Raw genomic sequence first — 27,570 nt, forward strand, 5'->3', positions numbered from 1 at the left:
AACGTTATGATTTTGGAAAATTACGACTATCGAGCCTTACGATTATCGAGGGACCACTGTATTTATTTCTCATTGTTTTCTTTATGTAAAACTATAGTATTTATTCTTGAAAAAAATTATTTTTTTGTGAACATTTTTGGGTGGAACGGAATACAGTGGACCCCCGAGTTTCGTGATTAATCCATTCCAGAGAGCCTGCTGAAAGTCAAAATTGCCGAATGGCGAAACCTTTTTCCCCATAAGAAATACGTAATGGAAATAAAATTAATCCGTTCCAGACACCCAAAAATATTAAAATAAAATATTTTCAAATTAATTAAAAATTTACATACTGAAAACAATGAGAAATCAAGTACATGCATATAAAAAATAATGACAACATTACACTTACCTTTACTGAAGACTTCTGGGTGGATGGAAGATGGGAGGAGGGAATAGGAGGAAGATGTACACTATTGTTTGGAAGGAGAATCTCCTTCCATTAGGACTTCAGGTATGAAGTCCTTATCTGGGGTTACTTCCCTTCTTTGTTTTATAAAGACACTGGCACTGGGAACAACTTGAGTCACTGGAACCCTGTCGCACAAAATATCTTTCCAGAGAGCTCTGTTTCTGGCGTTTCTTTAAGATTTGTCTGAAGTGAGACACAACACTGTCATTGTACATGTTGCTAATACAGCCTGCAACAGCTTTGTTAAGGTGTAGTTCATCCATAAATGTTTGCACTTCAGTCCACTTTGCACAAATGTCCTTAATCTGTTTTTCGGTAATCCGCACCAACAATAACCTCTCCACTTCTTCGAGAATTTTTGATCTCATTTTTGTCAACATATCTACCCCTTTTGCAACAACAGCACACTTTATTTCCTTTCCTTTTGCCACGATTGAAGTGATGGTTGAATGGGGTTTGCCATGCGTCCTGGCAAGCTCTGTAACACGCACTCCACTCTCATGTTTTTCAATGATTTCCTTCTTGAATTCGATTGTGTTCCTCACTTTCTTTACCAAAGGGCTTGCACTAGCTTTCCTTGGGCCCATGGTGACTTATTTAGCAGTTGCAATCACAAAAAAATGGATTATTACGTATGAACCCGCGGGGTGATGGTCACGTGTTGGTAAACAATGGCACACTGAGCATGAATGGCGTGGGAGACTGGCTTTGTGTGTGCGGTGACGGGTACCGGGTGGTCGCCGAATCACGAGTCTAATCACGAACCGCGAGGCCAAATTTTTCCGAAAAAACTTGCCGAAAGTCGGATTTTACGAAAGTCGAGGCTGCTGAAACTCGAGGGTCCACTGTAATTGGATTTACATTATTTCTTATGGGAAATATTGCTTTGACTTTAGGCCGTTTCGACTTTAGGCCTAGCTCCTGGAACGGATTATGGCCGAAACTCGGGGTTTCACTATATGGGAAAACTATGGTTATTACACATTCAAATTTAGAACTAACATTGTTGAATAATATTGAAAGGTTACAGTACAAAGCTTAAGTTAAGCATTTTGGTCGTGTTACTGGCCACTTGCCATCCACACAGATAAGATGATGCCAGGAAACCACTATTTTTTCTTCCATGGATATGCCATGTAGAGGACTCATAGAGTAAGAGTAAGTTAGAAAAGGCTGTAACAGAGGGAAGAGCAGGTAAAAAAACCCACTTCATTTTGTGCCAGTGCTAGAAGATACTCTGTCATATCTTCATGTATCTATTATCATAGGAAATATTCTATGTCAAAAATCTCTTAACCTGTGATGTAGCTGTTTTTAGAAAACTGATTTGCTAGATAGATACATCAGTGTAGAGGAAAGCAGAAGTTCTCTCTATGGAAACTGGGCAAAGCCCTGCATCCTAAGTTAGGGATTGGCTTATTCTCCTTTCTTTTTTCCCTCAATAGCTAAAAAATTCCTTATTCTTCATACCTAAGCACACATAGGACTCTTCATCTATAAACAAAGCTTTTTTGGCTTAACAGGAAATATTCGAGGGCAGGTTTTGCAGCTATCACAAGTCCATTGATCCAAAAAATTGAATAACTAGTGCTGTTAGGAATCCTGCCTGCCAGGGCAGTGAACAAACTAGATGCTGGTTGAAGAGTTGTATATGGTGTAGAGAGGAGTGGATGTGATGACATGATTAAATCATGTAACTGGCAAGTCAGTAATGGGGCCCTTTGCTAGGGGGCTCTGGATGCATAAGGTGAGCATAGATGAAAGGAACAAGTAGGTTGATTCTGACTTTGAGCAAGACAGTGTGAGATAATCATTTTTAGGACCTTGAGAGGCGAGTCAATATGTGAATATGTGCTGGGTGTTTTCCTCTCATGGTTTATAGCTGCTTTTTTTATTGAAAGTTCAATTTATTTTATTTCACTTTTGTTTTATGCATGGTGCCGTAGAATAAATACTTCTTTTATAGGTGCTCAGTTTGATGAGTTTTTTTTTTTATAGAGTACCACATATTCATGAAAAGCTATTGCTAATTTAATACTAAACAAACTCAGTGAAATATATTTTTTTCGTTAGGTTCAGAATGATTTTGGAGACATTATTGCATACACAATTTTTCTCTTGTCCTATATGGCAAGATAAGCGTTGCTATTTAAGCCAAATCGCACGTTCTGCCTATTCGGCACGATGTGACTAAAACAGAGACTTATCACCCAGAAAAAATAATTTTCCAATACTAATGCAGCCAAGTTTGGCTCGACAGTGTACATATTACCAAAATAATATTTCAGGTACAGATGAATTCTTCCTCAGCACAGACTTCAGTTCTCGGCATTTTCTTGTTGGTGCCTTGTTAAGTGAAGTTCGTGCTGCTCTTGGGGAAGTGGCAGAAGTGCAGCGAGTAGCCATTGGTGTACTCCGTGATTTGCTCGCCAAGCATGCCTTTGATGATCGTTACTTACAGTCTGTATGTTGGTAAAATTGTTTTTAAAAATTTGAATTTAAGCATAATTAATAATCTTAAGGTTAATTAGCTTGGGGAAAGTGATCACAAATCACTTAGTTTCAATATATCATGGAATTACCCAGATAACTGCAATCAAATCTCTGTCCCAGACTTTCGCTTGGCTGATTTCATGGGACTGAGAAATTACCTGGGTGTGCTAAATTGGGATGACCTGACTATGGGTCAGGTAGGTGATCTTGGTTGCCAATATGACGTTTTTCAGAGCATAGTTCTAGCTGCCCAGACAACTTTTGTTCCGAGTAGGGAAATTAGATCTAACAAAAATGATCCCAGATGGATGAACAATAGATTAAAACATCCCATTGGTCAAAAGAGAGGCATATATAGGCATATCAAAAGAGGGGATGGGCAGTTAAGAAATCAATATATTCAATTAAATGAGAGAAATAAAAAAAGGAATAAGAAAAGCAAAAAGGGATTGTGAGACTAAGGTCGTAAGGGATTTGAAGACTAACCCAAAAGGGTCCTTTCAGGTATAAAGAAGTAAGATTAGGGACAAGATAGGCCCCCTTAAGTGTAACTCAGGTCAGATCGCTGACAGTGATAAGGATATGTGTAAAATTTTCAATACTTGCTTCCTCTCAGTTTTTACCCAGGAAAATACTGGCAAAATTCCTGAAATAATAGATTATGTAGAACAGGACGATAATAAACTATGCATGATTGCGGTAACTAGTGACATGGTCCTCAGAGAAATAGAGAAATTAAAACCTAACAAATCCCCAGGCCCTGATGAACTGTTTGCAAGGGTGTTAAAGGAATGTAAAGAGGAACTTAGCATACCTTTGGGTAATCTTTTCAGCATATCACTACAAACTGGCATAGTGCCTGATAAGTGGAAAATGGCAAATGTAATACCTATTTACAAGGCCTTATCTTCGAACTATAGACCAATAAGCCTTACCTCTATAGTGGGAAAATTTATGGAATCAATAATTGCCGAAGCAATTCATAGCCATCCTGATAGGCATAAATTGGTTAACGAATCTCAGCACGGTTTTACAAAGGGGAGTTCCTGTCTTATGAATTTACTAACTTTTTTCACTAAGGTGTTTGAGGAGGTAGATCATGGTAATGAATATGATATTGTGTATATGGACTTCAGTAAGGCTTTTGATAGAGTTCCACATCGGAGGCTATTGAGGGAACTTAAGGCACACGAAATAGGAGGAGAAATTTTTTTCTGGGTAGAGGCATGGCTGACAAATAGGCAGTTTGCATAAATGGGGAGAAATCAGAATGGGGGCATGTCACAAGCGGTGTTCCTCAGGGGTCAGTGTTGGGCCCGTTGTTGTTCACAATTTACATAAACGACATAGATGAGGGAATAAATAGCGACATAAGCAAATTTGCTGATGACACCAAAATAGGCCATCCAATTCATTCTAATGAGAACACTAGAGCACTCCAGGATAATTTGAATAGGCTGATGCAATGGCCAGAGAAGTGGCAGATGCAGTTTAATATAGACAAATGCAAAGCTCTAAATATTGGACAGGAAAGTAACCATGCCACATATAAACTAAATAATGTAGATCTTAATAGTACTGATTGCAAAAAGAATTTAGGAGTTCTGGTTAGCAGTAATCTAAAACCAAAACAACAGTGCATTAGTGTTTGCAATAAAGCTAACAGAATCCTTGGCTTCATATCTAGAAGTATGAATAATAGAAGTCCTCAGGTTGCTCTTCAGCTCTATATAGGTTAGGCCTCATTTAGATTATGCTGCACAGTTCTGGTCACCATATCATAGAATGGATATAAATGCACTGGAAAACATTCAGAGAGGATGATAAAGTTGGTCCCATGTATCAGAAATCTTCCCTATGAGGATAGACTGAGGGCCCTGAATCTGCACTCTCTCGAAAGGTGTAGAATTAGGTGGGATATGATCGAGATGTATAAATGGAAAACAGGAATAAATAAAGGGGATGTAAATAGCGTGCTGAAAATTTCCAGCCAAGACAGGACTTGCAGCAATAGTTTCAAGTTGGAAAAATTCAGATACAGGAAGGATATAGGAAAGCACTGGTTTGGTAATAGAGTTGTGGATGAGTGGAACAAACTCCCGAGTACAGTTATAGAGGCTAAAACGTTGTGTAGTTTTAAAAATAGGTTAGATAAATACATGAGTGGGTGTGGGTGGGTGTGAGTTGGACCTGACTAGCTTGTGCTACTAGGTCTGATGCTGTGCTCCTTCCTTAAGTGGAAGTGACCTGACTAAGTGGGTCATTGGGCTCATTGGGGGGGGGGGCATGGACCTGTTTTGCATGGGTCAGTAAGCCTGCTGCAGTGTTCCTTCTTTCTTATGTTCTTATATAAGATATTCAAATAATATTACTCATTTTAAAGTTTGTCAGGTAAACTATTATTACTGCTTCCTTCAAGAAGGATAATTTACATAATATTGTCAAAGCACAAATATTGCTACATACTGTATTGATGCATGAAGGATTATCCAGCACATAATTGTTCTACTAGTTAACAGTTCAATTAATTATATACTGTATATGCATACTGCATTCTTCATCATTTGCTTGTGTCTATCTGTCATTGTCTGATATGCTCATAACTCATTTCCTATTAATACCTTACATCTTTTAATTAAAAAATTAAACCAAGAATAACAAAAATACTGGGGGATACTTTAATCTTGATTAACAATGCAACCTTTTATTGTTACTTTCTCTGCAGACAAACAATTAGGCTGAGCTTAATTGTGAATTGGGCATGATTTGCACTCTACTTGCCTACTTGTTGGGTATTTATTGATAATTCTGGGAATCAGCACAGCTGATTCCCAAAATTATAGGGAAACTTAGCCTTTTTGCTAAAGCTTTCTACCATTTAATACCAACTGGGCTACCTCTTAGTTTATTTATAACTGATGTGCTTTCTGTTGTCCGTATTTTGTGCTATTCATCATGCCTCCTGCTCTTGTTAGGAGTAATTTCTCTGCACTGACTTAGATCTAGTCCCTCCAGTATTTTCCAGATGTAAATTTCATCTTTTTCATGTGCATTTGAAGAGTACAATTTGAGGGATATTTTGGTGTCTCAAACAGTTTAGGTGTTCAGCTGAACTGCTATGGGCAGCAAGAGCTCTTTGTAAATCCTCCAAATCTGTACTTTTGCTGCCTAATGGGCCTCTTAGAGTGTAGCAATATTCCAGTTTCATTCCTAAGACCTCGTCGGTAAATGAATTTGTCGGTAAGTGAGGAGTATACTATAATGGTAGTGGGTTTGTGTCGACCATCTTTAATATTGTTTTAATGTTACCTTTGCACCATTTATAGCATTTCTGGTGTATTTTTTTAATGTTTATACAGTAGTGTACTGTATATTGTAATAAACAGAATAGAGGAAATCAGCTGTAACATATATTAATTAGGTATGAATACTGGTCAAGAGCCCGTCGTAAGTTCGAGTCGTCGGTAAACGAGTACGTTGCTAAGTGAGGAGAGGCTGTATTATATTTTAAAAGCACTTGTAAACTAATTTATAATTTTCTTCTAGTTTTCTTCATGGTAACAATATTGTGTTACCTTAGCTCAGTATTTAATGAAATGGCTCATCACATTCCTCTTTTTTTGTACCAAGTAGTTTGATTGTGTTTTGTGTTCAGCATGTATTTGAAATGGTGTTACAGGTACAATCTTGTCAATTTTTGCCATGAATTTCCTCGTTTGTTACAAAAAAAGTTTTTGTGTCTGTATGGTTTTTAACTTCAGTGACATGGCTTGACTCGCCTTGTTACTTTCATGTGGAAAGCAGGGCAATTTATGTCTTAGTATTTTGGGTGATTGCATCTGTTATTTCAACTATAAACATATTTGTAATTTACTTTCATAAGCAAATAAAGATGTAAGATAGCTTATGAATTTTTGTTTTGTTTTGTTTCTTCCCTCCTTATTCCCGACTATATAGCCAACGCTTCCCCTTCTGCATGTAGTACCTTCTAAAAAGCTTTATACCCAGCAAATGCTTAGGTGTTAGTGTTAGTCTAAAGACATAAAAGGGAAATTGTTTCATATTTTATTTTTCAGGCTCAGCAAGGAAGAATTGCCTGCTTATATTTTCCAATAGTCTCGGTTCTGTTGGAGAATGTGAAGCGACTCAGCTGGCCTTCAGTTCCATCCAGCTCTACGGGTTCAGCACTGAGGAGAGTTGACCCTCGAGCAAGTGCCAGAGCCCGTATTGCAAGGTTAGAATATTGAAGAGACTTCTGTACACATTGCATGTCATTTTTATCCATTTTTTTTTAACATGTCAGCCATTTCTCACCTAGGCAGGATGACCCAAAAAGAAAGAAAAATCCAAAAAGAAAGAAAAAACTTTCATCATCATTCATCACTTTCACCAGCAAAAAAGAATAAAGTGGGTCTTCCTTGAAGCAAGGTGTTAGTGCAACTGAACTCTCTGTTTGAGGGAAAATGTATACTGATTGATGTATTCCATCAGTTTTTTCAAGTGTTCAATTTTTACTTTTATTTGGTAATTTTTGGTGGACAATTGTAAAAGAATGGTTTTATCCTACATGAATCATTTTATATTTTTGTGATCCAAGTTACTTTAGTATTGAGTGTTTTCCTTTATGAGTTAATTTCACTTGGTAAATATGTTACCCTTTCTTTAAAAGTGTTTATTTGAAAAATATGTTTATAAATTTTATTTTAAAATTAACTACAGTAAACTTCCAGAAATGTATTCCCCTGTATTCATAACACCTGAGTACATAATTGATCATTCTTCAGCAGATCAGGGGGAGGAAGTATTGACATGAGTACCTATAGCACTCCCTCACGTAAAGGTTCCAGCCGTACTGATGCCTCAGGTTTCACTGGCCGAGGGGATTCCTCATACCTGGCACTTATTGCTGGACCAGGAGGAATAATGACTCACCATACTAATCTAGTCAATGGTAGATCTAGTTCAAGCCTAGAATCAGAGGATCAAGTGCCATCTGTTGCAAATTCTGACCTACTAGAGGAAGAATTAGAAGATGACACTGCTGAAGAGGGAAGGTGTCATTCCAGGTAAGTTTTATACAATTCTTGTAGTCTTGACACAATATTTGATATTTTTTCAGGCATCATAACTCTGTTTCAGTTTCCTTGTGTTAATGAAGGAAAACCATCCATTCTTTTCCACTTGAGACTACATCTGATACTTAAATTATGTAGAATACCTGTATCAAAACAGTTGGAAAGAGGATATTGAGTGTACATTAACACCATTATCAAGCATCTACAAAAAGTGTATGGAAACATGTTGCTCTATAATTACACATTCTCATGCCTTCTGTGGTGATTGTTCACTCAGTTTGTAATGCTACAGTGAGTGATAATAAAGAGTGGAAATGAGAAATATTTTATAAATGAAAAAAAAAGTTGTTATCCTGTTATTTACTATATTGGTGCTGAAATTATATAGAACTTCAGTATCAAAACAGATGGAAAAAAAAACTGGAAGATTGTAAGATGGCTTGCTTTCCATTCAGCTTACTGCACCAGTACATCAGAAGCCTATGTTCATTATTATTCAGAGAATCCCCATGCTTTGATAGGTAAGACCAAATACCGTGGAACCTCGAGTTTCGGCCGCCCCCAAGTTTTGGCCATTTTGAGTTTCGGTCACTTTTCGGCTAAATTTTATCTTGAGTTTCAAACAGTAACTTGAGTTTCGGCCGTCGTACCCAGCCTGTCCACCTACGCGCACCCACACAAAGCCTCCCACACATGCATTGTGAGTCAGTCTGGCTCTGCTTTTGAGTGAACGTTACCCTGTGCATTCATCCAAACATTTCACAATAGTCCATTTTTTTGTTTGTTGATTGAGTGCGACTGCTACATAATTAACCATGGGCCCCAAGAAACTTTCTATTTCCTACCCTGTGGTAAAGAAAGTGAGAAACACGATAGAATTGAAGAAGGAGATTATCAAAAAATACGAAAGTGGTATGTGCGTGCTGGAGCTTGCCAGGTTGTATGGCAAAAACAAATCAGCCATCAGTTCCATCCTGGTGAAGAAAAAAGAAATCAAGGAAGCTGATGTTGTGAAAGGGGTAGATATGCTAACGAAAAATAGATCACAGACAATCGAAGAGGGTTGAGAAGTTGTTGTTGGTGTGGATCAATGATAAGCAGTTAGCGGGAGATAGTGTTTCAGAGACGATCATTTGTGAAAGACGAGACAGTTGCACTTGGATCTCATAAAGAAAATGCATGGAACAAGTTCTGCTGTTAGTGAATTTAAGGCCAGCAGAGGCTGGTTTGACAACTTCAAGAAGCATAGTGGTATATACAGTGTTGCAAGGCATGGCAAGGCTGGAAGTTCAGACAAACATGCAACCGAAAAATTTGTGCATGAATTCAAGGACTATGTAGAGGCTCAAGGATTTGTCCCCCAACAAGTGTTCAGTTGTAACGAAACAGGCCTCTTTTGGAAGAAAATGCCAAAGAGGACCTACATCACGCAGGAGGAAAAGGCACTGCCAGGACACAAGCCTATGAAAGACAGGCTAACTCTCTTGCTCTGTGGTAATGCTAGTGGGGATTTCAAAGTGAAGCCTTTACTGGTGTGTCACTAAAAATCCCAGTGTGTTCAAGAAAAACAATGTCGTCAAGAGTAGATTGTGTGTGATGTGGAGGGCTAACAATAAGGCATGGGCCACAAGGCAAATTTTCATTGACAGAGTGTATGAAGTGTTTGGCCTGAGTGTGAAAAAAATACCTCCAGGAAAATATATTGCCACTCAAGTGCCTCCTGGTATTGGATAATGTTACTGCTTATCCTCCAAACTTGGTAGACCAATTGTCTATGGATTTCAGTTTTATAACAGTGAAGTTCTTGCCTCCTAACATCACTCCTCTCATCCAGCCCATGGACCAGCAGGTCATTTCAAACTTCAAAAAACTCTACATGAAAGCACTGTTTCAAAGGTGCTTTGAAGTGACCTCGGACACTGAATTGACCCTAAGAAAATTCTGGAGGAATCACTACAGCTGTATAAGCCTTATAGATAAGGCTTGGCAGGGAGTAACTTCCAGGACTTTGAACTCTGCTTGAAGAAAATTGTGGCCAGAATGTGTCCAACAGAAGGATTTTGAAGGGTATGAGGCTGACCCTGTCGACCCCATGCCTGTTGTGGAATGTATTGTGGCACTGGGGAATTCCTTGGGGTTGGATGTGAGTGGCCAGGATGTGGAAGAGTTGGTGGAGGACCACAATGAAGAGCTAACCACTGAAGAGCTGCAAGAGCTTCATCTGGAACAGCAACAGACCACAGCTGAAGAACTTGCTTCATAGGAGGAGGAAGAGGGAGGGAAGGAGGTGCCTTCTTCAGAGATTAAGGAGATTTGTGCAATGTGGAGTAGGGTGCAAGCTTTTGCTGAGAAATATCACCCCGAGCAAGCTGAAACAAGCTACCTTTGCAACATTTTCAGTGACAAAACCATGTCCCATTTCAGACAAATACTAAAGAGATGCCAGAAACAGACCTCTCTGGACAGTTTTTTTTGAGCAACAGAGGTCCAGTGACTCTCAAGCTGGTCCTAGTGGCATTAAAAAACAGAAGGGAAGTAACCCTGGATAAGGACTTATTATCTAAAGTCTTTATGGAAGGGGATTCCCCTTCCAAACAATAATAAAGTCCTCCCTCCCTCCCTCCCTCATGTCTTCCATATGCCAACAAGAGTCTTTGGTAAAGGTATGATTTTAAATGTATATTTAAATGTTTATTTATGTATTTTGTTAGTCATTTAAGTACTATATGTATTTATAATTGCTTTGTGTTTGTAAAACTATAGTTATTCTTTAAAAAATGTATATTTTTTCAATGTTTTTGGGTGTCTGGAACGGACTAATTGGATTTACAATGGGAAATATTGTTTTGACTTTTGAACAATTTGAGTTTCGACCATGTTTACCTATTGAGGGATGGTCTAACAAGGTGATGCAGGTATATGGGCAAGACTTCTTTCATCTGCTGCTCCTTTTCACATAGAAACAATTACTTGTGGGTGGCAGGGTGATACACACCCCTTCACTCCAATATATTTGAATTCAGCTGTCGGCTCTAGCTTCAACACCAGCAAAAATGTGAGATTTCTGATATCTCTCTCTTCATATTTCCTTCACATGTCTGTATTAGGGACTGATGAAGGCATATTTAGTGGATGAGTGAAGAGGGATTGTCAGCCAGATCAGATGCTTTGGTACAGTAGAATTTGGGGTTTGACTGGATCTGGAGTAATCTAGACTCCTAGAAAGATTATTGACTTCATCTCACCAAAAAATGATAAGTGTCTCACACTCCAGTGCATATCTGTAATAGGGACTGATGATGATGCCAGACTTCCAGAATTAGTGGATGTGTGAGAAGGGACTGTTAGCCAGATCACACACTGGTATGGTAGAATTTATGGTGTGACTGGATCTGAAGCAGAGTCTAAAATCCTGTAACAATAACTGGGTAAGTACTATGACTCCGACTGAGGGTCACACAGCAGAAAAAAAAAAATTTAATCACGAACCATGAGAGACCCGGGATTTCAACCTTCCTTAACTGTAGTGTTTCTTGTTTGCAACTGGACTAAGTCACTCAGGCCACACCTAGTGCTTGCACTCCACCACATCATTACGGTAGACAGTAGGCATGGCATATTTCAGTTGGACTGCTTAATGGTGTATTATGCAGATATGCATCTTTTAGCATCTAAAAGGCAGTTTTATAAGAATTTTTCATTGGCTAATTGTTTTTTAATCTGAATTTCAATATAGTGTACATTTTAGTCAACTTTTTTTTTTTAAAGAAAATTCTTGTTTTTTATATTCATGAATGATGTCTTGAAGGTATATTTATACATGATTTATGCAGGGATTCTGATTAGCCAGACTTGAATCCTACAGATGGAAAGTACAGTTCTTGCACTCTGGAGGGTCGTTTGAATTGTGATGTCTACACACTTTCACCATAACAACTGTTGAATAATTGATGATGAATGTGTTTCCGCTTGGTAGTAGCATGTTAAACATCACCTGCCCAGGGAGATACTACTGTTCTGCCAAGTGAGTGTAAAATGAAAGCCTGTAATTGTTTTATATGATGGTAGGATTGCTGGTGTCCTTTTTTCTGTCTCATAAATATGCAAGATTTCAGATTACGTCTTGCTACTTCTACTTACACTTTGGTCACATTACACTTGCATGTACAAGCATATACAGTGGGACCTCTACTTATGAGCGTGTCCACGTGCAAGTTTTTCCAAATACGAGCAGTCGATGAGTCGATTTTTTGCTTCCATACATGAGCAAAATTTCCACAAGTGAGCAGACCTCAAGGCAGGTTCCATGACACTCGTGAGGGGCTCTTGCTCTTGATCTTGGGAATTGTATCTCATTTGTTTGTTGGACTATCTTATTGAAACTTGGGCAATGTATGATGGAAAATGAAAGAAATGTAAGCATAAATAATGGAGTTCACTTCTCAGCAATTAGCCACTCCTTAGCGGTAATTTTGAATGGATTTTATGGTTGTATTCTTGTTTGTTTGGTCTCATTTGATAGAATGAAAGATATATTACAGAAATAGATATGATTTTAATTGCTTTCACGACAAAAAGTACCTTGAAATAGAGCTCAACCTAGGAGAAATGGTCTATTGCTTGGCTTTTTCAGAGTCCATTCCAATATGCAGTCGTGAATGGGTTGACATTATTCATACAATTATTGCAATAAGGAATAACAGTAAAGCTTATATTTTTTGTGTGAATAAAAATTACAAATTATTTATATAATAATAATAATACTGTAATAATAATAATAATAATATGTATAATAATAATACGTATAATAATGACATATTTTATTCATTCTTGAGTATATATCATGTTTCTATGTTATTTTTATTGTTTGTTGGGCCATATTAGATGAACTGTGATATATAAATAAGCCGTATAGATGATATTAGTGAAATTATTCATGAAGTATTTTGCCCGGTCTCCAGACAAACTCTCGTCCACTGCTGACACCGCCCATACCACTACATGAATGACATATTTTATTCATTCTAGAGTATATATCATATTTCTATGTTATTTATATTGTTTGTTATGTCATATTAGATGAACTGTGATAGATAAATAAGCCGTAAAGATGATATTAGCTAAATTATTCATGAAGTATTTTGCCTGGTCTCCAGACAAACTCGTCCACCGCCGACACCGCCCATACCACTACATGAATGATATATTTTATTAATTTTAGAGTGTATGTATCAGGTTTGTATGTTATTTATATTGTTTATTATGTCATATTAGATGAAGTGAGATAGATAAATAAGCCGTGGAGTTGATATTAGCGAAATTATTGAAGTACAGAATTCCACTGGAACGGATTAATTGCATTTCAGTTAATTTAAATGAGGAAAATTGACTCTGCAAACGAGCAAATCCAGTTGCGAACAAGGTCATGGAACGGATTAAACTCGCAAGTAGAGGTTCCACTATATATACACACCCCTCTGGGTTTTCTTTTATTTTCTTAGTTATTGTTCTCGTTTATTTCCTCTTATCTCTGTGGGGAGGTGGAACAGAATACTTCCTCCATAAGCCATGCATGTCATAAGAGGCAACTAAAATGCTGGGAGTAAGGGGCTAGTAACCCCTTCTCCTATATATATTACTAGATTTAAATTTTCATTTTGTCTTTTGGGCCACCTCGCCTCGGTGGGATATGGCCAGTTTGTTGAAAGAAGAAGAAGAATGTGTTTCCTCTTTTGTGTCACCCAACCTCACTGGGAGATGGCCGTGTGTTAAAAAGTCAAATAACTCTCTATTTACCTTTCAGGAATTTGAGTGTAGCATTTGCTGGGGAGAGTGGGCCTGTAAGGTATGACAAACTGTGCCCTGGAGAAGTACGTGATCTCCTTCTGTGTTTCCTGCATACACTCAAGCATGTTCCTGAAGCACATTTGGTATCTTGGTGGGCAACACTCAGTAATGAGGCACTGGGTCACTTCTTCACACTCTTTCAGTAAGTAGTACCACTAAGTTAATGCAATATTTCAGTCAAGTTAGTTATAATATCTATGATAATTTTCCAGTTGTCCAGAGATCCACACTATAAATTGCCAAGAGGCAAATGCCACACACAACTAGCTGCTAAATGAAAGCAAAAGTATGTGAGTCAGTATTGATTGAATTCACAGCAACCTTCAATCTATCAGAAAGACAGTGGAAACCAGATGCAACATTAAAATTTGTATTACAGAAAACTTGTACCAGCACTCAACCAACAAAAACTTTTACCACCACTCAACCAACAAAAATAGGTTAACAACCTTTTGAAATTTCCACTCCAGTGACCATGACACATGACTATCATTACCAGACTTTTAATCTTTGTGAAGTAAACGTCTGATCAAGAGATGACATCCAGTGACAGGACACCTGACCATCATAACCACTTGTCTTATAACATTTCAAAATCTAACTTAAATCAATCTCATTATCCAAATTCCAAGAATGTATCTGAAACTTTAAATAAAGGAGTACTTCAGTTGGGATATGGGCTCTGGCAGATCCTACTAACGTACAGCCACTCATGTATCTGTCTAACTTAGTTTGGCCCTTCGTTGATGCTACTTCACATTTTGTTTCACATATTTAATAACTATTGCCAAACCAGTGCTTTCCTCACCTGACCCCACTCTCCCTATATAATATGTTTCCTACACATTCCTTGTATCTGTTGAGGGGGACACCATTTTGAGGTCGAAATATTCAACCAATCTCTTTTGTGTGTTTTATGGTCAACATGTGAGGTTTCTCTCCACACTTTGTAAGCTGTGTTTGGCCATAGTATAAGGCCTTACTTTGTTAAAATTCACAGGTTAGAACTTATATCTGTATATATTTGTTTCTCATATTGCTTATTTCTATTTTTTTTTTTTTCAACAAGTCAGCTGTCTCCCACCGAGGCAGGGTGACCCAAAAAGAAAGAAAATCCCTAAAAAGAAAATACTTTTATCATCATTCAATACTTTCACCTCACTCATACATAATCACTGTTTTTGCAGAGGTGCCCAGATACAGCAGTTTAGAAGCATATATAAAGATATGTAACATATCTCTCCAAACTGCCAATATCCCAAAACCCTCCTTTAAAGTGCAGGCATTGTACTTCCTATTTCCAGTACTCAATTCCGGTTATATAAAAATAACCGGTTTCCCTGAATCCCTTCACTAAATATTACCCTGCTCACACTCATCAGGTCCCAAAAACCACTCGTCTCCATTCACTCCTATCTAACACGCTCACACACACTTGCTTGAAGCCCAAGCCCCCTGCCCTTAAAACGTTCTTTACCCCCTCCCTCCAACATTTTTGAGGACGACCCCTATCCCGCATTCCTTTCCCTACAAATTTATACTCTCTCCATGTCATTCTACTTTGATCCATTCTCTCTAAGTGACCAAACCACTTCAACAGCCCCTCTTCAGCCTCAGACTAATACTTTTATTAACTCCACACCTTCTCCTAATTTCCACACTCCGAATTTTCTGCATAATATTAACACCACACATTGCCCTTAGACAGGACATCTTCACTGCTCAACCTCCTCCTCGCTGCAGCATTTACAACCCAAGCTTCACACCCATATAAGAGTGTTGGTACCACCATACTTTCATACATTCCCTTCTTTGCCTCCATAGATAATGTTTTTTTGTCTCCACATATACCTCAATGCACCACTCACCTTTTTTCCTTCATCAGTTTTGTGGTTAACCTCATCCTTCATAAACCCATCCACTGACACATCAACTCCCATATATCTGAAAACATTCACGTCTTCCATACTCCCTCTCTCCAATATGATATCCAATTTTTCTTTATCTAAATCATTTGATACCCTCATCACCTTACTCTTATCTATGTTCACTTTCAACTTTCTACCTTTACACACCCTCCCAAACTCGTCCACTAACCTTTGCAACTTTTCTTTAGAATCTTCCATAAGCACAGTATCATCAGCAAAAAGGAACTGTGTCAACTCCCATTTTGCATTTGTTTCTCCATAATTTATTCCCACCCCTCTCCCCAACACCCTAGCATTTACTTCTTTTACAACCCCATCTACAATTATGCCTTTTCTAAATCCATAAATGCAATGACAATTTCCCTACCTTTATCTAAATACTGTTCACATATATGCTTCAGTGTAAACACTTGATCTAAACATCCCCTACCCACTCTAAAGCCTCCTTGCTCATCTGCAATCTTTCAATAATAACGCTACCATGCACTTTTCTTGGCATACTCACCCAACTTTTTTTTTTTTTTTAACAAGTCGGCCATCTCCCATCGAGGCAGGGTGACCCAAAAAGAAAGAAAATCCCCAAAAGGAAAATAATTTCATCATCATTCAACACTTTCACCTCACTCATACATAATCACTGTTTTTGCAGATCTCAGAACACAACAGTTTAGAAGCATATATGTATAAAGATACACAACATATCCCTCCAAACTGCTAATATCTCAAAACCCCTCCTTTAGAGTGCAGGCATTGTACTTCCCATTTCCAGGACTCAAGTCCGGCTATATAAAAATAACTGGTTTCCCTGAATCCCTTCACTAAATATTAACTTGCTCACACTCCAACAGATCGTCAGGTCCCAAATACCATTCGTCTCCATTTACTCCTATCAAACACACTCATGCATGCCTGCTGGAAGTCCAAGCCCCTCGCCTACAAAACCTCCCTTACCTCTTCCTTCCAACCTTTTCGAGGATGACCCCTACCCTGCCTTCCTTCCCCTACAGATTTAAATGCTCTCCATGTCATTCTACTTTGATCCATTCTCTCTAAATGACCAAACCACCTCAACAGCCCCTCTTCAGCCCTCTGACTAACACTTTTATTAACTTCACACCTTCTCCTAATTTCCACAATCCGAATTTTCTGCATAATATTTACACCACACATTGCCCTTAGACTGGACATCTCCACTGCCTCCAACCGCCTCCTTGCTGCTGCATTCACAACCCAAGCTTCACACCCATATAAGAGTGTTGGTACTATGCTTTCATACATTCCCTTCTTTGCCTCCATAGATAACATTTTTTGTCTCCACATATACCTCAGTGCACCACTCACCTTTTTTCCCTCATCAGTTCTATGATTAACCTCATCCTTCATAAATCCATTTGCCGACACGTCAACTCCCAAGTATCTGAAAACATTTACTTCTTCCATACTCCTCCTCCCCAATTTGATAACCAATTTTTCTTTATCTAAATCATTTGATACCCTCATCACCTTACTCTTTTCTATGTTCACTTTCAGCTTTCTACCTTTATACACACTCCCAAACTCATCCACTAACCTTTGCAATTTTTCTTTAGAATCTCCCATAAGCACAGTATCATCAGCAAAAAGCAACTGTGCCAATTCCCATTTTGTATTTGATTCCCCATAATTTAATCCCACCCCTCTCCTGACCACCCTAGCATCTACTTCTTTTACAACCCCATCTATAAATATATTAACTCTTTCAGGGTTTCCGACGTACTAGTATTGCTTACGCACCAAGGTTATTGACTTACTAGTTCGCCTAAATTCTAGCGCCTTCAAATTTAGCGAGAGAAAGCTGGTATGCCTAAATATGAAAGAATAGGTCTATGTGGTCACTGTGCACAGTATAAAAAAAATCCTGCAGCACACAGTGCGTAATGAGAAAAAAAACTTTGACCGTGTTTTTGGTTTAAAACAGCGACTTTGCTCTGTATTTTCGTATGATGTTTATGGTTGTATTCTAGTTTCCTGGTCTCATTTTATAGAATGGATGATATATTACAGAAATTGAGATGATTTTGATTGGTTTCACAATGAAAAGTACCTTGAAATTGAGCTCAAAGTAGCAGAAATGTTCAATTTTTGCCATAGTTCAAAAGTAAACAAATCATGCCACATGTCCAATACACATCAACTGGTGAGTCTAATATTCTTTCACAAGTGAGCTGATATTATTTATACCATTTCTACACTAATGCAGTAGTCTGCATAACAGTAAATCTTCTATTTTTTTGTGAGAATAAAAATTCAGAGTGGAAAGCAAAAGAAATGTGAGAGGGGCCTGGGGAAGTGACTAATGAACGGAGGAAATGTTATTTTAGTGCCAGGAATGCCTGTCTTGTCTATTCTGGACCCTATTTGGAAATTGGCATCTTTTGAAATTTGTGTGAAATTGGCAAAATTGCTAATTTTTGACAGCTTTATTGGATAGTTGAAATCGGTAAATGGGTGGTTTCTTGTACTCATTCGATACAAAAATTGTAGTTCTAGCAAAATACAGTGGTCCCTCGATAATCGTAGGGCTCGATAGTTGTAATTTTCGGAAATCCTAACGATATTTTCGTAAAAACATTGGTTCACTAATCTTAGATTGACTTGCAAATAGTCATTCGTCCGGGATGTGTACTCATGCTCTGAGCCGCCCTGGCCTCTCTTCCCAGCCAGTGTGGCATTGTTTACCAGTGAGCGACGGTCCCCTCACTTGCTCATACGAAATATTTCATAATCCATTCATTTTAGTGCTTTTTATTTTTTTTATTATCACACCGGCCGATTCCCACCAAGGCAGGGTGGCCCGAAAAAGAAAAACTTTCACCATCATTCACTCCATCACTGTCTTGCCAGAAGGGTGCTTTACACTACAGTTTTTAAACTGCAACATTAACACCCCTCCTTCAGAGTGCAGGCACTGTACTTCCCATCTCCAGGACTCAAGTCCGGCCTGCCGGTTTCCCTGAATCCCTTCATAAATGTTACTTTGCTCACACTCCAACAGCACGTCAAGTATTAAAAACCATTTGTCTCCATTCACTCCTATCAAACACGCTCACGCATGCCTGCTGGAAGTCCAAGCCCCTCGCACACAAAACCTCCTTTACCCCCTCCCTCCAACCCTTCCTAGGCCGACCCCTACCCCGCCTTCCTTCCACAACAGACTGATACACTCTTGAAGTCATTCTGTTTCGCTCCATTCTCTCTACATGTCCGAACCACCTCAACAACCCTTCCTCAGCCCTCTGGACAACAGTTTTGGTAATCCCGCACCTCCTCCTAACTTCCAAACTACGAATTCTCTGCATTATATTCACACCACACATTGCCCTCAGACATGACATCTCCATTTTAGTGCTTGCAACTACTAAATAAGCTACCATGGCTCCAAAGAAAGCTCCTATTGCCAAGCCTTTGGTAAAGAAGGTGAGAAATACGATTGATTTTAGGAAAAATATCATTGAACAATATGAAAGTGGCGTACGTATGGCCGAACTGGCCAGGATGTATAACAAACCCCCATACAACCATAGCTTCCATCGTGGCCAAGAAAAAGGAACTCAGGGACACTGTTGTTGCAAAGGGGGTAAATATGCTGACAAAAATGAGATCACCAGTACTCGAAGAGGTTGAGAAGTTATTATTGGTGTGGATAAACGAGAAACAATTAGCAGGAAAAGGCTAGGCAGTTGCACGATGATCTGGTAAAGAAATTGCCTTCAACTAGTGGTGATGTGAGTGAATTTAAGGCCAGCAAAGGTTGGTTTGAGAGATTTAAGAACCGTAGTGGGATACACAGTGTGGTAAGGCATGGTGAGGCTGCCAGTTCGGACCACAAAGCGGCTGAAAAATATGTGCATGAATTCAAGGAGTACATAGAGGCTGAAGGACTGAAACCTGAACAAGTGTTCAATTGTGATGAAACAGGCCTCTTTTGGAAGAAAATGCCAAAGAGGACCTACATTACTCAGGAGGAAAAGGCACTGCCAGGACACAAGCCTATGAAAGACAGGCTGACGCTCATGTTCTGTGCTAATGCTAATGGGGATTTCAGAGTGAAGCTGTTACTAGTGTAATATTCTGAAAATCCCAGAGTGTTCAGGAAAAACAATGTTATGAAGAGTAAATTGTGTGTGTTTTGGAAATCTAATAGTAAGGCATGGGTCACGAGGGAAATTTTCGTCGAGTGGTTCAATGAAGTGTTTGGCCCTAGTGTGAAGAATTACCTCCTGGAAAAGAAATTAGATCTCAAGTGCCTCCTAGTAATGGACAATGCACCTGCTCATCCTCCAAACTTTGATGACCTAATTTTAGAGGAGTTTGGGTTCATCACAGTAAAGTTCTTGCCCCCGAATACCGCTCCTCTCCTCCAGTCCATGGACCAGGAAGTCATTGCAAACTTTAAAAAACTCTACACGAAAGCAATGTTTCAAAGGTGCTTTAATGTGACCTTAGACACTCACTTGACCCTAAGAGATTTTTGGAGAGAACACTTCAGCATTCTCCATTGCATAAGCCATATAGGTAAGGCTTGTGAGGGAGTGACTACCAGGACTTTGAACTCTGCTTGGAGAAAATTGTGGCCAGATTGTGTCCACAAGAGGGATTTTGAAGGGTTTGGGGCTGACCCTGATGAGCCTGTGTCATTTGTTAAATCTATTGTGGCACTGGGGAGTTCCATGGGGTTGGATGTGAGTTTGGTGGATGTGGAAGAGTTGGTAGAAGACCACAACGAAGAGCTCACCACTGAGGAGCTGCAAGAGCTTCAGCAGGAAGAGCAACAGATCACAGCTCAGAATCTTGCTGCAGAGAAGGAGGAAGAGAGATGGATGAAGGTGCCTTCTTGAGAAATTAAGGAGATTTTTGAAATGTGGGGTAAGATGGAAAGATTTATGGAGAAACATCACCCTGACAAGGCTGTTGCAAGCCATGTTGGCAACATGTACAATGACAAGGTCTTGGCCTCTTTTAGGAAGGTGTTAAAGAGACGCCAGAAACAGAGCTCTCTGGACAGTTATTTTGCTAGACAGGACTCCAGTGACTCTCAAGGTGGTCCTAGTGGCATTAAGAAACAGAGAAGTAATCCCAGAAAAGCACTTGGTACCTGACGTGTTGATGGAAGGGGATTCCCCTTCCAAACTGTAAATAATCCAATCTCTCTCCTCCAATCTTCCATACTCTAAGAAGAATCGCCAGTAAAGGTAAGTGTTATGCTGTTAATGTTTCATTCATCATGTCCCATTGTATTGTTTATGTGCGACATCTATATTTCATGTAAAAAAATTTTTTGTTTTAGTACTTCTGGGTGTCAGGAACAGATTAATTGTACATGTATTTACATTATATCTTATGGGGAAAATTGATTCGAAAATCGTAAATTTTGATAATAGTACCACTTCCAGGAACGGATTAATTACGATAAACGAGGGACCACTGTAGTTATGATTTTTGTCGACTAGTACACTGGAATTGGCCGAAAATAGGGCTCAAAGTGGGCGAAATCGCCGATGCGTAAACATCATCGAGACCGCTTATTTGTGAGAGCATAATTCCATACGTTTTCCATCAAATTTCAAACTTTTAGTGTCATTATGATCTGGAAAAGATTCTCTATCTTTTCATAAGAAAAAATAATTTTTTTTTCTGAAAAATTTTCGACCCTGAGAACGAGTTTTGGAGAGGGCCTCTTGACCCTGAAAGGGTTAAATAACCATGGTGACATTACACATCCCTGTCTAAGACCTACTTTTACTAGGAAGTAGTCTCCCTCTCTTCTACACACCCTAACCTGAGCCTCGCTATCCTCATAAAAACTCTTTACAGCATTTAGTAACTTACCACCTATTCCATATACAGTGGACCCCCGGTTAACGAACTTTTTTCATTCCAGTAGTATGTTCAGGTGCCAGTACTGACCGAATTTTTTCCCATAAGGAATATTGTGAAGTAGATTAGTCCATTTCAGACCCCCAAACATATACATACAAACGCACTTACATAAATACACTTACATAATTGGTCGCATTTGGAGGTGATCGTTAAGCGGGGGTCCACTGTACTTGCAACATCTGCCACATTGCTCCCCTATCCACTCTTATCATATGCCTTTTCTAAATCCATAAATGCAATAAAAACTTTCCTTCCTTTATCAAAATACTGTTCACATATATGCTTCAATGTAAACACTTGATCTACACATCCCCTACCCACTCTGAAACCTCCTTGCTCATCCGCAGTCCTACATTCTGTCTTACCTCTAATTCTTTCAATTATAACCGTACCGTACACTTTTCTTGGTATACTCAGTAAACTTATTTCTCTATAATTTTTACAATCTCTTGTCCCCCTTCCCTTTATATAAAGGGACTATACATGCTTTCTGGCAATCCCTAGGTACCTTCCCCTCTTTCATACATTTATTAAACAAAAATACCAACCACTCCAACAGTATCCCCCCCTACTTTTAACATTTCTGTCATGATCCCGTCATTTACAGCTGCTTTACCCCCTTTCATTCTACGTAATGCCTTACGCAACTCCCCCACACTCACATCCTGTTCTTCTTCACTCCTAAAAGATGGTATACCTCCCTGGCCAGTGCATGAAATTACCGCTTCCCTTTCTTCGTCGACATTTAAAAGTTCCTCAAAATATTCTCGCCATCTACTCAAAACCTCCATCTCCCCATCTACTAACTCCCCTACTCTGTTTTTAACTGACAAATCCATTCGTTCTCTAGGCTTTCTTAACTTGTTTAACTCCAAAAAATTTTTTTAATTTTCATTAAAATTTCTTGACAGCGCCTATTCCACTCTATCATCTGCTCTCCTTTTGCACTCTCTCACCACTCTCTTCACCTTTCTTTTACTCTCCATATACTCTGCTCTTCTTATAACACTTCTGCTTTGTAAAAACCTCTTATAAACTAACTTTTTCTCTTTTATCGCTCCCTTTACTTCATCATTCCACCAATCGCTCCTCTTTCCTCCTGCACCCACCCTCCTATAACCACAAACTTCTTCCTGCATTTTTAAAACTATTCCAACCCTCTTCAACCCCCCCACTACTCATACTTGCACCAGCTCACCTTTCTGCCAATTGTTGCTTATATCTCACCCGAACTTCCTCTTCCCTTAGTTTATGCACTTTCACCTCCCTCTCGCTTGTTGTTGCCATTTTCCTCTTTTCCCATCTACCTCTTACTCTAGCTGTAGCTACAACTAAATAATGATCCGATATATCAGTTGCCCCTCTATAAACGTGTACATCTTGGAGCCTACCCATCAACTTTTTATCCACCAATACATAATCTAACAAACTACTTTCATTACGTGCTATATCATACCTTGTATATTTATTTATCCTCTTCTTCATAAAATATGTATTACTTATTACCAAACCTCTGTCTATGCATAGCTCAATTAAAGGCTCCCCATTTTCATTTACCCCTGGCACCCCAAATTTACCTACTACTCCCTCCACAACATTTTTGCCCACTTTAGCATTGAAATCCCCAACCACCATTACTCTCACACTTGGTTCAAAACTCCCCACACATTCACTCAACATTTTCCAAAATCTTTCTCTCTCCTCTACACTTCTCTCTTCTCCAGGTGCATATACGCTTACTATAACCCGCTTTTCACATCCAACCTTTATTTTACTGCACATAATCCTTGAATTAATACATTTATAGTCCCTCTTTTTCTGCCATAACTTATCCTTCAACATTATTGCTACTCCTTCTCTAGCTCTAACTCCATTTGAAACCTCTGACCTAATCCCATTTATTCCTCTCCACTGAAACATTTGAAACCTCTGACCTAATCCCATTTATTCCTCTCCACTGAAACTCTCCCACCCCCTTCAGCTTTGTTTCACTTAAAGCCAGGACATCCAGCTTTTTCTCATTCATAACATTCACAATCATCTCTTTCTTATCATTTGCACAACATCCACGCACATTCAGACTTCCCACTTTGACAATTTTCTTCTTCTTATTCTTTTTAGTAATTATTACAGGAAAAGGGGTTACTAGCCCATTGTTCCTGGCATTTTAGTTGACTTTTACAACACGCATTGCTTATGGAGGAAAGATTCTTATTCCACTTCCCCATGGATCTTTCTTTCAACACACCGGCTGTATTCCACATTTAGTAATATATACAGGAGAAGGGGGTTACTAGCCCCTTGCTCCATGGCATTTTTGTCGCCTCTTACAACACGCATGGCTTGCGGAGGAAGAATTCTGTTCCACTTCCCCATGGAGATAAGACGAAATAAACAAGAACAAGAACTAGAAAGAAAATAGCAGAAAACCCAGAGGGGTGTGTGTATATATATGCTTGTACATGTATGTGTAGTGTGACCTAAGTCTAAGTAGAAGTAGCAAGAAGTACCTGCAATCTTGCATATTTATGAGACAGACAAAAGACACCAGCAATCCTACCATCATGTAAAACAATTACAGGCTTTCGTTTCACACTCACTTGGCAGGACGGTAGTGCCTCCCTGGGTGGTTGCTGTCTTCCAACCTACTATACCTGTAAACTTATTCCCCTGTAATTTTTACAATCTCTTTTGTCCCCCTTCCCTTCATATAAAGGAACTATACATGCTCTCTGCCAATCCCTAGGTACCTTCCCCTCTTTCATACATTTTGTATTTTTATTATTATTGTAAAAATTATTGAGCTTCATTGTTTTGTAAAACATTGTATAGTCTTAAGTTTTAATTAAGTATCATGTGGAGAACTTTTCCTGAACTGACCTTAAAATACTAATAAATTATAAGAACATTTGTTCATTTCTCCATGACATTGCTTAAAGGTTATGCCTACATCATTTCCTTGACATCACTTGCAGGTTATGCTTACATCACTTCAAATACAGTGGAAAGAGGCAGATAGTGAGGGAACAGGGACCAAAGAGAGCTTCAACTTTGCCAGCAAAGTTACAGCCTCCCTACTCTAATAGTAGAATGTCCACAGCAACCGACAATTATAGTGGTGAGTCTGCCATTTTTCATTATTTTAACATATTTTTAAAGATAGAAATACCCATGAGTAACATTTTCTTGCCTTTCTGCTCTATTATGTGTAGACCACAACATATTTTAATTGTGCTCACTGGTGAACATGATGGAAGTAAGGAAGAGAGACTAAAAACTGAAGAGACAGTTTCTAAGAAAAACACTTGATAGCCAAACAGTAAAACCTCGCATAACCTGATACAAGAGGGCTGTGAAGCTATAGGAAAGGAACTGGCATTAGCCTTTAATAAAGCTGAGGAGAAACGTTCTTCTGTCTGAATGGGTCAACACTCTTAGGTAGTTGTAAAATCTACAAACCTTGTTGATTCTGGTAGTGACTCATCAGAATAATGGAATGTATGTGATCCTTGGTACGATCCATGCACTGTTGTAGAGGATGGATGTAGGCATCAAGTATAGCCTTAAATGATTCCTTGAGACTCATCTAGTTGTTGACACTTGTTCAACAATTGACCCAGAACTAGGACCCATTTGAGAGCTGCCTGTAACAGTGTCGGTTTATACTTGGAGCCTGCTCCCAGTTTGATTATAGTCAAGAATTCAAGATATCTTGATAGGTGTCTGCATATAGCAGATACCTACCATAGGTTGTGGTTGGATTTTTACTCTTCTGTATGTGTTACAAACATCTGTATGTGTTACCATTTTATAGTAGGTAAGTTATTGTATTTCATGCCAGAAAAAGCTCAAATTTTGCTTTTTTTGATAAAAAAAATTCTCATTCTTAGCAAGTGTGCTTGGAAGTTGTTAATGTCAGGAAAAATGCAGTTTAAATTTTTTCTAAAATTTAAGGTAATCTCTTGGTGTGTAAAGGGCCTGTAAACAAGTTTCAGATTTTGTCATCCCCATAGTGAAACTATATTACTTTCCTCAGTGAGCAGCCATGAAGGAGAAGGCTGGTTAAAGGCTCTGCAGGAGGCTAATCTAGCAACAGAAGTTGGCCTTATTGTACTTGATGCACTTGGTAACTTTACCACCCACTGTAGTGACATCCTTACATCTGATGGGGCTGAAGTTATTATGCAGCAGGTGTTTTCATTACATCTGCTTTATCTGCAGCTTGGACAGTCAGAGAGTTTAATGAAGCACGTGTTTGCCTCTCTCAGGGCATTCATAAATAATTTCCCACGGACCCTCTTCCAAGGTATGATGCTGCTAGAGGTTTTGTTTTATATGCCGTGTAAAGGATTAAGTTTTGAGTATCATCTTTTATATATAGTTGGAAGTAAAGTTTGTCAAAAATATTGCATTTCTTTGAATGCTTTGTTGATAAACATATTTCGTAATAAAATATACCTATTGATGAAATAGCAAAAAGATGGGGTGATAGGAGAAGTTGAATATTCAAATGCCTTCAGGAAGCCCAAAAAATATTTTTCCTTGAAGCCTTTTTATCTCTTTCTCTTAGGTTATGGGTCCCCACAATTTGCAGTAGAGGTGGACCCCATCCTATATTACAAAAATTATTGGTTAAATTTAATTAAAAAATTTAGAGTTATCTAATTAGGGCTAGATGTATTATTCATGTAGATAAGGAGTTGAAACTATTCCAGCTCTGTAAAGGACATTTTTAATTGAAAGTGAAAGTCACAGTTCCGTGGTTGGAACAATTTAAAACTGACTTACAAATTTGGAGGTAAATTGTTTTGGTGCATCCTGGCCCATTGTCAAGTTTCCAAGTTCAGGATGGACTTTGTCTTAAGATTTTTCTCCAATTGTATGTTAGTTGTGAATTTTATAAAGTTTAACAGTTCTTCCTACTTGTGATTTGTTAGTCAGTGTCATTGAGATCAGTTGTTATCGCTAAGAAGAACTTAGAGTAATATGTATGTTGCAACAGGCTTTTGTATTTGTTGAAGCATCATAGCACCTGGCTCATTTAGTTTGATTTTTCTGCTTTATCTTAAGCTTCACTTTGCTAGCTGCACTTTGTTTAAATTATTGCTCTGCTTTTGGTTTCTGTCTTGTCCATGTTATGAACTTTGCTAACTGTCATCTTGCATAGGTTTTCCAGTTCTTGTTTATTCATTGCTGCAACACATAACCCTCCTCACCCAATGTCAGGTGATGCTTCACTGTGTGGGTCTCTCTGTTTTGAGATGCTCAAGTGCTGCAACAGTAAGCTGACCAACCTACGCCATGAAGCCTGTGCTGTACTTTACCTGCTAATGAGGAGTAACTACGAGTTCACTAGACGAACGGGCATCAACAGAGTGCATTTACAGGTACAAGCACAACATGTCTGATAAGAGTTTTTCTCTCATAGGAATATCAAAGTTCATATTTTACACCCCTCCCCCCCTCCCCCCTCCCCCATTCTGTAACCTAGTCATGGATTGTAAATTGTAAATGAAAATGCAGCTTGGCCAGACCAAGTCATGTCTGGTTAATATCAAAGCATCTGGGAGTATAACCGGTTTGGGAAATAATGCTTTCTGTTCTCTGATCCCAGGCTACCTCACACTGGAATGTCATATCTCATTCACTCCAAAACTTACTCTAGTCCTAGCAGGGTCCTTCTCTCATCTTATGCTAGGTATAGGGGCCCCTTCAGTACTGCTCACTAAAGTAGTTTGTCACTTATGGGTTAACTCCTCTGTTTCTGCAGGGATTGCCTGGGGATGATGTTTAATGTGTGGGGTGTGAAATGGACCTCCACAACTGACTGCAGTTTGGTCATTCCATATGGGTAGGG

At 38.8% G+C, this 27,570-nt stretch overlaps 1 protein-coding gene across 9 annotated transcripts in view; it reads left to right on the forward strand.

The window, feature by feature from the left end:
• Ziz (dedicator of cytokinesis protein Ziz) overlaps positions 1-27,570 on the forward strand; it is a 165,901-nt gene that overhangs the window by 53,475 nt on the left and 84,856 nt on the right. For 7 of the 9 annotated variants that reach the window (XM_070084220.1, XM_070084222.1, XM_070084223.1 and 4 more), the window contains exons 20-26: positions 2,740-2,915; positions 7,021-7,178; positions 7,729-8,010; positions 13,823-14,008; positions 24,689-24,831; positions 25,750-26,019; positions 26,940-27,100. In XM_070084220.1, the coding sequence (XP_069940321.1) occupies positions 2,740-2,915; positions 7,021-7,178; positions 7,729-8,010; positions 13,823-14,008; positions 24,689-24,831; positions 25,750-26,019; positions 26,940-27,100 (1,376 nt within the window). The remainder of the gene's footprint in view (positions 1-2,739; positions 2,916-7,020; positions 7,179-7,728; positions 8,011-13,822; positions 14,009-24,688; positions 24,832-25,749; positions 26,020-26,939; positions 27,101-27,570) is intronic. The other 2 variants (XM_070084224.1, XM_070084226.1) reach the window with 1 other exon arrangement.

Source organism: Cherax quadricarinatus, chromosome 12 (genome assembly GCF_038502225.1).
Source record: "Cherax quadricarinatus isolate ZL_2023a chromosome 12, ASM3850222v1, whole genome shotgun sequence".
NCBI classification, from domain to species: Eukaryota; Metazoa; Arthropoda; class Malacostraca; order Decapoda; family Parastacidae; genus Cherax; species Cherax quadricarinatus.